This window comes from Nelumbo lutea, chromosome 2, assembly GCF_056320005.1.
Source record: "Nelumbo lutea isolate HS-2025 chromosome 2, American lotus-T2T, whole genome shotgun sequence".
Classification (NCBI taxonomy): domain Eukaryota; kingdom Viridiplantae; phylum Streptophyta; class Magnoliopsida; order Proteales; family Nelumbonaceae; genus Nelumbo; species Nelumbo lutea.
Window position 1 is genome coordinate 44,392,540 of NC_142685.1, and position 14,535 is coordinate 44,407,074.

General features: G+C 37.7%; 1 protein-coding gene across 2 annotated transcripts in view; it reads left to right on the top strand.

Moving 5' to 3' along the window:
* Nucleotides 1–14,535, top strand: part of LOC148870262 (tRNA ligase 1-like) — a 150,820-nt gene that overhangs the window by 20,637 nt on the left and 115,648 nt on the right. For both annotated transcript variants that reach the window (XM_088973552.1, XM_088973551.1), the window contains exon 6: nucleotides 848–926. In XM_088973552.1, the coding sequence (XP_088829678.1) occupies nucleotides 848–926 (79 nt within the window). The remainder of the gene's footprint in view (nucleotides 1–847; nucleotides 927–14,535) is intronic.

A 14,535-nucleotide genomic window follows, 5' to 3' on the forward strand; every position in this document is an offset into this window, starting at 1 on the left:
ATCCATGAGGTGTTGTTGGTGTCATCCCCTGTTTGGTGTACAGACTGCATTCATGGTTGATTAAGCTATGTTTTTTAAGGATCCCAGAACATATCAAAAGTGAAAAAATTTTTTGAAGACCGTCTTGGTTTCTTCCATGGATTTGTACAAAACTCAGTACTATTACAAGTGGTACATCATTTTATTTTAAATTCAACGATTTCAATATGAATAAGTGAAAGCTGTTTTTGTTGTGAATACATTAATGTGCTGCTTGTGACTGAGTGAGTGAGTGTACGTGGTCCCTTATTTTTAGTCTACAGACTACATTTTGTGAAACATGGTTGGTTTTGCTATACATTGGGGATTTGGGAAGTTTTTTTTGGATACTTGCATTGGCCTTTTCCTATGGATGAGGAAGGAGGGGGAGGGAGGCCTATGGTGCTATAGTCATTGTCTTTGAGGAGGTAGATCATAGGTAACCAGAGGAAATATTTTGATCTGCTGGTTAATTCTTTGGCTTGAAGTGGGATAGGGAGGACAAGTTATAATTGGTTTAAGCCCTACCTGATCAGGAATTCTTGTGTTATATAGTCTATGGGCAGGTCATGTGCACAGCCTAGGGCTTATGCATTTGTTTTGTTTTAAATTTTTGCTCTATTTTTACTCACTTTTCATCTACGTAATAAAATTTACTTGATGTATTACTGATTGAAGCAAACAAACAATTGTTATTGTTGAAGTTGTGATCATTTAACATGTCTGTATCTTCCAGGGAAACGAATAATTCAGAGTTTCATACATTTCCTGTTACAGTTACAGTTTCTTGGAATTTGTAGAGATAATGAATTTCTGACTTTGTTTCCAGAGGAACCGTATGTGCATATCAATGGAATTAGTAACTGCTGTTCTAGGAGACCATGGACAACGGCCTCGGGAAGATTATGGTATATTCTTCCTCTGTCTCTCTCTCTCTCTCTCATTCCTCCTTTCCCAATAGAAGGAATTATTCATTGAAATCTTGTAAAAGCTGGGATGACAGAGTTTTGTCCCATACAGGGGAAGTTCTAAAAATTACCAAATTATGATTCTTAGTTTTCTCTGGTTACTTCTATACAGAACGGAATGGCCAAACAGAATTGATGTAGCCAGCCCCATATAATTGGAACAAGGCTTAGATGATGATGATAAATTCTCTGGTTACTTGTCTGTGATGTTTATTACTAAATTTCTGTTCTATTTTACATAAATTTTATGTTTGTAGGATTTTTTTAATTGTATTTTTTGAGTTAATTGGTAGCTGATGCTGAAATTTGCTTCACAGTTGGCTTTTTAGTCAATTTCAGAACTTGCTTCACTGCATTATGTAGCCTATCTGAATTACCTGCATGCCATTTTTCTATTCAGTATGGTTAAAGCATCACCTGGCCATCACAATTAGGTGTTTTGGGAGTAACCACCAGAAAGAAAAAAGAAAGAAGTTCGGGAGTTTTGGAGGCCTACCACCTAAGTGATCAACTAGGCAGTGGTTAAATAGATATTGAATTAATAGGAGTGCATGTGGAGCTAAAAATTAGGCCTTTTAATCCTTGTGTGTGTATGTATATTTTCCTTTGAACCAGGGAATTTATTAAAAATGTTATCATTATTTCTGAAAGTCAAATGTAGAGGCCACTAATTAAATGAGTGGTCAGGGAATGGCAGAGCCTTTATGGTGTATGTATGGCCTAGGGCTTTGGCAATGGCAGAGCCTTTATGGTTGGGGAATTGGGATGAGACAGGGAAGAAGCGATATGCAGAGGCCACTGATAGATTGAATGAGTGGCGTTATAGAATGGTTTCTAGGGGAGTTGGAGCTGAACCAATCCAACCCCTTTGGTGTGTTACACACCCAGGCATGTACAAAATGGTTCAATTAACTTATCAACAATTAGTTTGCTTCTAGTCCTAGCTTTCCTCAAAAAATGCATCCATTTCTCTCTCCATGTGCCCCAACATACCATAGAATGAATCATGCTCCAAAGAACTTTGGCCTTCTTACCATTCCCATTGTGTGGCCAATTGGAAAATACCTCTTCTAGCTGAGAAGGATCTGATTTCTGTATGTTGAACAGAGAAAAGAAGAAATTTCACAATTTTCTGACATACTACAGTGAATGAACAAGTATCTCATGTTTTCTGCATGTTCTTTATGCATCAAACAAATACTTGGCATCTGGAAAAACCCTAGGAGGGATTGGGTTTCCCCACAACCCCTCAACATCAGACCTTTCAACCTGATCTCTTGTTACCACTTCATAAAGCATTTTAATAGAAAACTTCCCATCCATACATTCTTTCCCACCATCTTGTATCTGGCTCATTTGCATCTACCTTCACAGCCTCCAAATTTCAAAACAATGTTGAAGATTAATTAGTTTTATGATGTTTTTCTGAGTAGATGTTTTATGTTAATTGTTAAATAGGAGGTGGGGACCACAGTAGTTATGTGAGTCCAAATTTTATTATGTTTTTTGAGTGTTATATATGCTGTTTTATGTTTTGCCGCCCTATAAGGGCATAGTTGTCTTTGTACTGTTATATTATTTTAGTATAAATAATAAGTGAAGGGGGCGGCCAGATCATTGCTCTCTTTTCTTTCAACTTCTCTTCTTCTCTTCTTCTTCTCTCTTCCTTCTCTCTTCAAGAAACTACTTTCTTTCATATTTTTTAATTCAGCAGATTTCTACAAACAACATAGAAAGTTCTTCCAATTCTCTAACAGAAGATGCCTGAAAGTCGGACTCCACATATTATCTGCTCACCCCTCTTTTTGAAACATTGACCAACTGTTATGTTCTTCATGGTCTATAGAATCTTGGTCAAATATTACAAGGTCTCTCTCCACACATCGTTCATCTTTCCAAAATCTCACAATAGTATTGTGATCTTTAATTTTATGAAAATATTTTAGCATTGATCAAAGAAACTTTTAGATAGAAAAGGAATTACTTTTGTGTGGTAGAATAACTCTGATCAAATCCACCTTCTAGAAATTGCCAATTTACGTTCTGTTTTGATAAACTTTTGCTTTTGAGCTTTGGGCTGTAGGACTCTAATTTGAGTTAAAAAAAGCATATTGAGCATTTGTTAAGAGTTGCTTTTAAAGATATAGCAATTTGAAGCCAAAACACTTTAAGTCTCAAAGCACAAAGGCTAAAATTGGGGCTTTAATAGTACAAAAACTGAAGCTTATCCAAACACAACATTACTTATTGTCATTTAATGATTCTGTGGAGATAGTCAAAAGAACTAAAATATGTGATGTTTTGTTGTGAGACTAAACTTTGATGGAAGCTTCTTGGGAAGTGAAGGGCTGGTTTAGGGGGTGTTTTTCGAGATTCAGAAGGTGAGATACTAATCATACTAGCACTTTATTTGGGTCCTGTAGAGCATGGAGACTCTTTGACAGAAGAATTAATGGGTGAAATTAGCAAAGCAGTTTGGGTTTCAGACGCTAGAAGTGGAAGGAGACTCCCAGGTGGTTGTTTCCTGGACAAATTTTTGGCGTTTACAAGCACAAGATCAGGGAGGTTGAAATCTTAACAAGGGAATTAAGGCTATGTATGGTTTGAAGGAAAAAGTAGGGAAAGGAAGGGAAATGTAGAGAAACCTTTACAAACCCTGTATAGGTTTCCCTACCTTTCCCTTCCTTTCCCTACATTTTCCTTCAAACCAAACACAACCTAAATGTTATTTCGCAATGGGCGAGAAGAACTGCAAATGGCATGACAGGTGCTTTAGCTAAACAGGGGGCAAATAGGCAACAATTATTTTGGACTAAATTATAAGGCTGAGTTTGGGGATTGCAGTCTAGTTGTAGCTGGATAATACTATGGATGTGGATAACTTACCCACAGAATTGTAAGCTCAAGTTTAACAACTGTTCTAATAAAATTTACCTTTACTGATAAAAAAAAAAAACGGAGAGGTTGGACAGGCTTGGGGAAGAAGGGGTGTTTATGAGAGAGGCTCAACTGGGGAGGGAAGGGCAATTTGGTTGAAAGAGGGGGATAGAAACACTACTTATTTCCATGCATTTGCAAATTCTAGAAGGAGAAACCTAATTACAAGAATTCATGTGGGGGAGGATATGGTGGACAATTGGGAGGAGATTCAAAGAAAGGTGTTTGGTTTCTATAAGAGACTATTTGGAAAGGGGTTGAAGCTGACTTGCTCTAGGAGGTTTGGTGCCTAAGAAATTAAGTGAGTTCTTTGCTAATTGGTTGGAAAGGGAGATTGAGATTGAGGAAATCAAAAAAGCTTTGAAGAGAATCAATGGGGATAAAGCCTTGCGCCCAGATGGATTTAATTTTTACTTTATCAAAGCTGGTTGGAGCTTCCTGGAAGAAGATTTTGTGCATATGATCAAGGAGTGTTGTATTTTGAAAGAGTTAGAGATAGGAGATTTAATGCCACCTTTATTAAGTTTATTCATAAGGATGGGGCAGTGAATGTTAAAGATTTCAGACCAATAAGTCTAATCAGTAGTCCATATAAGCTATTGGATAAGGTGTTGTCCAGAAGATTGAGGGGAGTAATTCATGAGGTGGTGAGAGAAACCCAAATGACATTTGTGGAAGGGAGGCGAGGCAAATTTTGGATGGGATGCTAGTGGCTAGTGAGTGTATTGATTTGAGACTTAGGAATGGGAGATCGAGGTTGGTATGTAAGCTTGATATTGAGAAAGCCTATGATCATGTGGAATGGGGTTTTCTGGAGGAGATGCAGTGATTGATGGGTTTTGGAGAAAAATAGAGAAGCTGGACGTTTTCTTACGTCTCATCTGTCTTTTTTTCCTTAATCCTTAATGGGGTTTTCACAGAGTTTTTTCAAGCCTCTAGAGGATTGCGGCAAGGGGATCAATTTCCCCTTGTCTTAGTTATGGAAGTGATGAGTTTGCTCATGGAGAAGGGTGCACAATTGAGATGGATTGAAGGCTTTAAAGTTGGATTTGAGGGTCCTTGTATCACTCATCTCCAATACGATGACACACTTATTTTCTTGGATGCCTCAGTGGACCAGGTGCTGAATTTAAGGGCCATACTAGCCAACTTTGAATTGTTAACATGGTTCAAAGTTAATCTTAATAAAATCCAATTAATTGGTGTGGGGAAATAGGGAGGGAGGAGCTGGAGTATTTGGTTGTTGCTTTTGATTGTCTGACTGCAGATTTACCATTTCTTTACTTGGGTTTACCGGTGGGTATTAAGCCATCTGCAGTAGAGAGCTGGAGGGGCAATAGTTGAAGGGTGGAAAAGAGGTTGGAGAGGTGGAAAGCAAAATATCTCTCTAGGGGGTAGAATTACACTTATTAGGTGTGTTCTCTCAAGCTTATCAACTTACTAATTTCATTATTGAAGATTCCAGCTAGGGTGGCTGATAGAATTGAGAAAATTTTGAGCCATTTCTGTGGGAAGGGGTGGGGGGTCCTAGGAAATTTCACATAGTAAAGTGGGGTAAGGTGTGTCGGCCAAAATAAAGAGGTGGACTGGGTCTTATAAGAATAAGAATTTTTAATAAGGCTCTCTTGGGCAAATGGTTGTGGAGGTTTGGGTTGGAGAAGGAGAGGTAATCTCTTTGGAGGAGGGTGGTAGTTGGGAAGTTTGGAGTGGGAGTGGAGGGAGGTTTCAAATTCTTATGGGGTGAGTGTCTGGAAAGGGATAATGCAGTTCAGTCAGGATTTCAAAGAATTGATCAGATTGAAGGGGGAGATGGGTCAAGGTTTAGATTTTGTGAGGATGAGTTTAGTGTAGGGAAATTGTACGAGTTGTACCCAAGATTATGCAGGCTGTCTGATCATCAAGTTTTGGTTGATCAATGTTATGAGATGAGCGGTGATCAGGTTGTGTGGTGTCTGAACTTAGAAGACCCTTTCTGGATCAGGAAGTAGAAGAATGCATACTGTTGTTGGAAAAGTTGCAGCAAACTAAACTTCTTCAAGGGAAGGTCTTTGGTGGAAAGAGTGCATGGATGGAAAGCTTACTGTGAAGTCTTTCAATCCGGCTTTAGTCAAGGATCAACTGGATTCAGGTCAGGTGGAAGCAATTTGGGGGAATCTGGTTCCTCCTAGAGTGGAAGCTTTCTTATGCTTGGTTGCCTTGGACGGTATCCTAACTTCTGACCACTTAAAAAGAAGGGGTTTCAACTTGACAAGCTCTTGTTACCTCTGCTACTAGGGTGAAGAGTCTATTCATCACTTGTTCTACTCATCCAAGGTTGCAAATTTTTTATGGAAGTTCTATTCTTTCCTATTTGGGGTTAGTGTTTTCCTGTCAAGGACATCAGCAGAGTTGTTCTCTTCCTGGCCATGGCTCAATGGAAGTAGGAAAGCAAGGATTGTCTGGAGCTGTATTCCTTTTGCTGTGTGCTGGGTTATCTGAAATGAAAGGAATAGGAGATTGTTTGAAGACAAGTCCAGAAACATTGAACTTCTTGTGGCCTTGATTGGGCAACTTGTGTTGGATTGGGTTTTGGTGCTCCCTGAATTTGATCAAATTAGCAGGTCAGGTTTGGGGGGAGGGGGATTTTTGAATGTTCTTGAAATACAAAACTGTAATAGTGAACAGTTTGTCCTTATTGGTGGGGTACCATCTTGTCACCTCTCAACTTGTATCTCCTTTTCTTATTAATAAAATTTTTCTTTATTCTTAAAAAAAAAGGTTTGGTTGGCTTTCTTTTGGGTGTCTTCTCTTGTTCCTCTTTCTTCAGTGTCCTCTACTCAACTAGCTTGGTAGGGTATTTTCTAGCATAAGAAGTTTGGTGTAGTCTTGTACCCCCAAAGATTAGGGCCTTCTGTTTTTTTTTCTTTGATCAATAACAGAATTTCATTAAAGTTAATAAAGAACAATTACAAGATCAGGAGAGGTAAACTTTCTTAACTCTCCATAGTAGAAATTAGCCATTACAATTGAGCCCAAAATATATGACTCCTTCCTACCCCGTGGTTTACTAATACATCAGCTGTGAACTAAATTCAGAGCAAGAAGAAAACAGATCTAGGGGTGTCAAGAAATAGTTCTGTCGGCATACAAAGGGATAGGAGTAGGAAGAGAAATACCAAGATCCATGAAAAGTGACTTCAGCCAAACAATCTCACTACATGCAGAAGGCATAGCTCTATACTCGGCTTCAGTAGAAGACTTAGAAACAGTTTGCTATTTCTTGCACTTCTAGGAGATGAGTGAGTCACCCATGAAGACGCACCACCTAGTAGTGGATTGACGAGTGTCAGGGAAACCAGCCCAATCAGCATCAGCATAAACCCTCAACTGTATGGATGATGAGGAAGAGAAAAACGGCCCCTGAGAGGTTGTGTCTCTAACATAACGGATGATGCGGCGAACAACAATCATATGAGGTTGTCTCGGGGCAGAGACAAATTGATTGATGACCTGCACAACATGTGAAATATCAGGCCTGGTCATAGTAAGATAGATCAAAGAGACAGCAAGCTGACTGTACAAGGTAGCATTAGGAATGATGAGGCCTTCAGATTTAGATAGCTTGACATTCAGCTCCAAGGGGGTATCAACATGTTTCTCATTAATGATTCCAGCTAGTTTGACGAGATTAGAGGCGTATTTTTGTTGACAAATAAAATACCCTCGACTGCTACGATGAACCTCTAAACCCAAGAAGTAAGTGAGAGGACCCAGGTCCATCATGTGAAATGAGTTATGAAGTAAAGACTTTAGCTCACAAATGCCGTCATGATCATTCCCCATTAGGAGCATGTCATCAACATACAATAGAAGAGTAGTAATACCCTAGGGTCTTCTCTGAACAAAGAGGGAGTAGTCAGAAGAACTCTGATTATACCTAGCTGCAACAACTCGGAAGTGTTCAAACCGAGCCCTGGGTGCTTGCTTCAGGCCATATAAAGACTTCTTCAAGCAACAGACAGGTGAAGGATCATTGCAATGTCCAGGTGAAGCTTTCATGTAGACTGTCACCTTTAATTCGCCATGAAGGAACGCATTCTTTACATCTAATTGGTAAATAGTCTAGGAATAAACAACAGAAATGACCATAAGAGTCTGAACTATGGTGACTTACCGACTGGGGCAAATGTTTCTTCATAATCAATCCCATATTCCCGATTGTATCCTTGGGCAACTAACCGGGCCTTATATCGACCAAGAGAGCCATCTGATTTCAGTTTGATCATATAGACCCAATGACTTCCAATAATAGAAGCCTCTGGAGGAGCTGGCACAAGATCCCAAGTGTCATTCTCATGGAGGGCTTGAATTTCGACATCCATAGCTTCTTTCCACTAATGGCTTGTTGATAAGATCTAGGGATATTTGTGGAAGAAAGTACAACAGAAAATGAACTATAGTTTGAAGGAAAACCATAGCGGTCAGGAGGTCGAGAGATATGGGTAGAACGACGAAGTGGAATAACCGAACTACTATTTGAAATAGGAGGATCTTGGGTCAAGGTATCACTTACAAAGGATATCTGAGATGAATGCTCTGGACTGGGTGGAAGGGGGGTTGTAGGCGCAGGAGCCGAGACACGTAGCCACTTGCGGGTGAAGACAATAAGATCTCTCTCAGTTGAGGATGTAGTAGTGTCATTTGAATCAAAGTCCTGCAAAACAGAGATGGAAGGAGCAGACAATCTAGCAATCCCAACAAAGAAGGAGATATGTTCAAGAAACACAACATTCCAAGAAATCAAAATACGACGAATAGTAGGATCGTTCACGAATAGGAAGATGGACAAAACAAAAACAACTAAAAACATGAAGGCTAGAGAAATCTGGGGGATAACCAAAAAGTTTTTGGAAGGGAGAAGTGTTGTCTAGAACAGAGGATGGAAGAAAATTGATCAAATACACGGCTGCGCTGGCTGCTTCTACCCAAAACGAAGTTGGAGTATGAGACTCCTGTAGTAATGTCCGCACAACACTGAGAATATGTTAGTTCCTTCGTTCTGCTACACCATTTTGTTGTGGAGTGTTTGGGCAGCTGCGTTGAGACTAAATTCCATAACTCAAGTATGCCAGGAAGTCTCCATCTCTATATTCTCCCCCTGAATATGAGCGGAGGATAGTCACATCGTACTTGAATCAATTTTGCACCATAGTATGAAACAATTTAAATGCACCAAAGACTTCTGATTTGTGTCGTAGAAAATAAATCCAAGTATATCTGGTACAATCATCTATAAATAATAATAAATAATATGAAGTATCTGTACCCCAATCGTGAAGTAATAGAAGTAGACCAAACATCACTATGTATTATCTCAAAAGGTTTAGTGGCATGTTCAGATGTATGAAGAAATGGTAAGACATGACTTTTACTCAAACAACACGTAGTGCAAGAAACATCAAAAGTATCAATAGGGGGAATTTTATTCTTAATCAAACCAGAGTCAAACAAAAAATTTAATTTTTGGGAATATGGATGACCCAATCATTTATGCCATAAATCTCAAACATTATTTCTATAACTCAATAGAGAATCAGACAAAGAAGAACTAAGTAAAGCTGAGGATGCCCCTGATTGAGATTTCTCGAACTCCAGCTTAAACAGATGGCCCAGCCTACGCCCCTTCCCTTTCACCTTCCTAGTGTACTGGTTTTGTATCATTCAACCATCATGAGAAAAGGTGAGAACGTTTCCTTCATCAGCAAGTTGGCTAATAAAAATCAGATTAGTAGTAAGGTTGGGTACTAAGAGGATTTTGGAGAGAGGAAAGGATCTGGTTAGTGACAGTTGACGGGATAGATCATTACTACCAATGATGTCTATCTTTTCACCATTAGCAGTGATAATATGTTTATGGTGAATTTTAGTGGAAGGGATTGGGTGGTTGAGATAGGCTCCTGTCATATGGTTGGTGGCACCTGAATCTATAATCCAAGCATGTGAAAGGGAAGAACAATATGCAGAGAACTTACCAGACAAGCCAATAGCGAGAGAGCAGAGGAAATAGCAAGAGATACTAGTTGTGGAACCCTTTCTTCATCCATGACACCTGTTAATTCACCTTTCACTGAAGACGCACCCTTTCTGTTGCTGGTCCATCTGTAGCCTAATAAGCTCAGGGCCGAGTCTTTTTCTGAGAGCTCTGAGCTGGTTGGATTGGACAGTCTGGAATGATGTGACCATGTTGCTTGCATTAGGTACACAAATTCTTCTTCTTACAATGAGATCCAATATGTCCAAAACCCTTACACTCATAGCATTGGGTTTTGGAGAGGTTCTTGGAGGTTGGCTTCTTACCCCCATGAGCAACAAAGGCTGTTTCAGCCCCAACTTCAGCCATCTTCCCATCAAACCCGACTGCAGTTGAGAAGTCTAGTCTCTTCTCTCAGAAGTTCCCCTAAAACATAATCAATATCTGAAAGTGTTCCCCTAGTTAGAATGTTGGACGTGATTATCTCATATTCTGGTCTAAGACTCATCAAGAACTGATCGAAATTTATCTTTCAATGAGAGGTTACCCACTCACACCTGTTCCCAAAATTTTATGAGGTTTCTAGAACATAGGTCGAACCTGACAAAAGGCAAGAAGGATGGGAGAATATAGCATGAATGACCTTCTAAGGGGAAGCTCTAGTAGCCATAATCAATAATCCAACATCCCAACCATCAGCTACAAGTAGACCTGTTCATGGGCCGGGCCGGGCCGGGCTCGGGCCGGGCTTTTACTCTTCATTAACGGAAAAATGTTAGGCCCGAGCTTGAGCCCGACCCGACCAACGGGCCTGCTACTTGGGCCTGAGCCCGGCCTTGATAAAAAGCTCGAGCCCGAGCCTGAAGTCCGACCTAATAGAAGAAATTAGAATTTTTCCCTACATTATCTATTTTAATTCAGATGTTTTTTTCCCCTATTTAAATGAACAATTGGCCTACAAGATGGTTTTTTTCCCTTTCTTTTATGTTTTAAAACACAGTTTTACATTCTTAAATAAAAAAAAATTTATTCAAATGGACATCACATAACCCATTTTAATTTCATTCTTTTTTCTTACAATCAAGTGAATCAACAACCTTCTTTGAGGTTGTTTAATATATTCCTTGTTGTTTGGTTGTTTCTATACAACCAAGGCAAACCTGAAATAAAACACATAAGAGCAAATCATATAGGTTCATATTCCTACAAATAACATCACACACTAAAACTAAATTCATATTACTTCAAGTTCATGTTTCTCCAAAGTCATAAAAAAATAAATTGAATAAGACAAACAAAATCCATAAAACATGTTCTCCATCCATTCTTGAATTCACCAACAAGATGGAATATTCCAACTCTCAAGTTCCAAGCTATTATCAAAAATAAAATAAAAGACTTCATTGCCTATATGACCATATCAAACAAAACATGTTCTAGGCTTCTAGCCATCTCCATTCATTCTTGAATTCACTAGCAAGATTGAACATTCCAAGTTCCAAGTTCCAAGCCATCCTACAAAAGAAAATAAGAGATAAATTCAGTACCCATGTCACATATGTAATTTGTTATCATGTCAAATGACAAATGAATAATGGAAATATATGTTATTATAATACTTAAAACATATCATCAAGTTCAACATTTTCATCATCATCATGACTACTATTTGATTCTCCATTCTCTTCTAACAAGCTTGATCCCCCTGCATACAATTGGAAAATCTATTAGAAAAAATTCAATGAAGCCAATCTTCAAGATAAACCAAAGCTTGAATTGTCTTGGACTTAAGTGAACTTCTCCAAGGATTGATCACCTTCTTTCCAATGCTAAATGCAGATTCGGATGCAACTGTGGAAATAGGAATAGCCAAAATATCTCGAGCCATTGATGCCAATTCAGGATACCTTAGTGAACTCTTATTCCAATACTCCAAAACATCAACATCTGCTTTGATATCAAGGTTTTGTTCCTCTAAGTAAATGTCTGAGTTTTTTCACTTTGAATCTTTCTTCTTGAATTCAAAAATTGCTCATAATCTTCAAATCCATCATTATCATCATTTATCTCACTCATGTCAAATTGACTAGAAAATCCAACAAAGGAGGTGGAGGAAAATTTTTCTTTGTATTCATTAAACAAATCATGGAGAGTTTTAGTTATAGCATTAACATGCTCCTCAGCTTCATTCCCATAAAGTTTATCAAAACAATACTCCACTAACCTAATCTTGCAATGAGGATCCAATACAGCAGCACAAGACAAAATCATACTATATTCAGCCCAATATTTATCAAATTTCTCTTTCAGTTTTCTAACCATGTCAGTTAAAATTCTAAGGTTCCTTACTAACATCAAAGTCTATTTATCATCCACACTCCCTTGAAGTAAATGTTTGAAGTAGGGTACTTAGTGGCAGAAAACATGCAAGTAACATCATAAAAAACCTTTAAGAACTTGTGAAGTTTATCCACCTTTCCCCATTCTTCTTCTGAAAGCATAAACATTTTAAAAATATTATCCCTTTGCCCCCAATGTTGTAAGACTTGCTTATAATAAATGGCATGTTCAAGCATCAAATAAGTTGAATTCCATCTCACACACATATCTAACCTCAATCTTCTAGTTGTGTTTAAGTGAATTTTTTTTTCAGCAAATTCATAAAATCTATGCTTCCGGGCAGCTGATTTCTTTATATTTTTCACACCATCCCGAATCTTAGAAACATCATTAACAATTTTCAAACCAGCTTGCACAATAAGATTCAAAATATGGCTACAACAACGAACTTTAAAAAAATCACCAGGTTCTTCAACAGTAGTAAAAGGGTGTTTTCCACATACAAGAAAAATTGATAATGCCCTATGAGACTCTTGTTGATCAAACTTCTAGTTTATCAAAGAAGTACTCCCATCAGTGTTTGATTGAGTAGTTACTTTGTACTGTCTAATATCCTAAATTCTACGTCTAGGGCAACGCTCTAAATGACGCTTCAAGTGAGTAGTTCCCTTACTTGACTTACCTTGTAATATTTTCATGCAGTGCTTACATCGTGCCTTCTCCGAATTAATCTTTTCCATTTCTTCCCACACCTTAGATGTCAATCTTTTCTTAGTGGAAGTCTGGTCAAACTCTTGATAGTCATCATCAACTATATCTACTCTAGCAGCCGCATTTTCACTTGCCATTGACATGATAGTAATTATTAAATATGAAATAACTTGCATAATGAATTCTAATTTTATCAATAAGACAAGCATATATTAAATAAAAAACTAAAAGAAAAATAATCATTTGTTTACATTAAAAAAGAATATAATTTCTGAATCTGCAAAAAAAAAAAACCAATTGCAGATTATCCAATATAAATTCTGAATTCAATAATCAATATAAATCAGAATTTATTTACATTAAAAAAAGAATATAAATTCAATATAAATTCTGAATTCAATAATCAATATAAGTCAGAATTTGTTTACATTAAAAAAGAATATGAATTCAGTATAAATTCTAAATTCAATAATCAATATAAATCAGAATTTATTTACATTAAAAAAGAATATAAATGCAGTATAAATTCTAAATTCTAAATTCAATAATCAATATAAATCAAAATTTATTTACATTAAAAAAAAATATAAATTCTGAATTCAATAATCAATATAAATCAGAATTTATTTACATTAAAAAAGAATATAAATTCAATATAAAAGTGCTGAGTTCAACCTTAATGCTTGGGGGAAAAATGATCTCGGTTACAACATGTACCAAGGATCCAACCCATATCACTACCCGCTTGCTCCAGATGGCATCGGAACCATGCATGTGCCATTTAATGACGTGTACAAATCAAACCATAATCCCATCATGCACCCATACATGACCAATTTTCAGAGAGGGAGTTTCCACCCTTTAGTGTCTGCACAACAAAAGTTCTTTCATATCATCAGGGATGAGGAGCGCCATCCAGGTTCAAATCATACAGCAAAAGAGCTGAAGCCTCTAGAAAATTTATCTTCTCCTACCACTCAAGATTTGGACCCAAAACTGGCTGTAAACTGTTTGGGTTCTCCTTGACTGGAGAAACCCGAGTTCCCAACTCTCAGAGTCCTAATAGAAGTTGTGACAACGTAAGCTACAATAGTAGCACAGTTGGATATTAATTGCGTTGCTGAAGTTCTTCTCGTTCGTCCTAAATAAATAAAGTGAAGGTTTACAAGAAAACAAAGTCGGTGGGAGGAGGCGTTGATTCCTCAAGACCGAATGGCTATTGATGATCTGCTGAAAGAACTGGAGCGACAATTCAACATTGGAAGACCTTCTAATTCTAATATAAAGGATGGCTAGTTGTTTGCACAGTGAGAATGATATATGATGATCGTGGGTGATGTTGCTTGATAGTGAGTTTCTCTATCTTATATCAAGTTGCTTTGTCTACGTATTTGTGTATTACTTATTGAAATGATCAACCTTCACCATTTATACTTGGACGGTTGGCAGCAAGTTATTTAATCCGGTATATATGTATACACCACACGAGGAAGTGTCAAGTGTGGAAGATGACAATTGGAATGGTCAGTGATGGTACTCAATGTCAAAGTT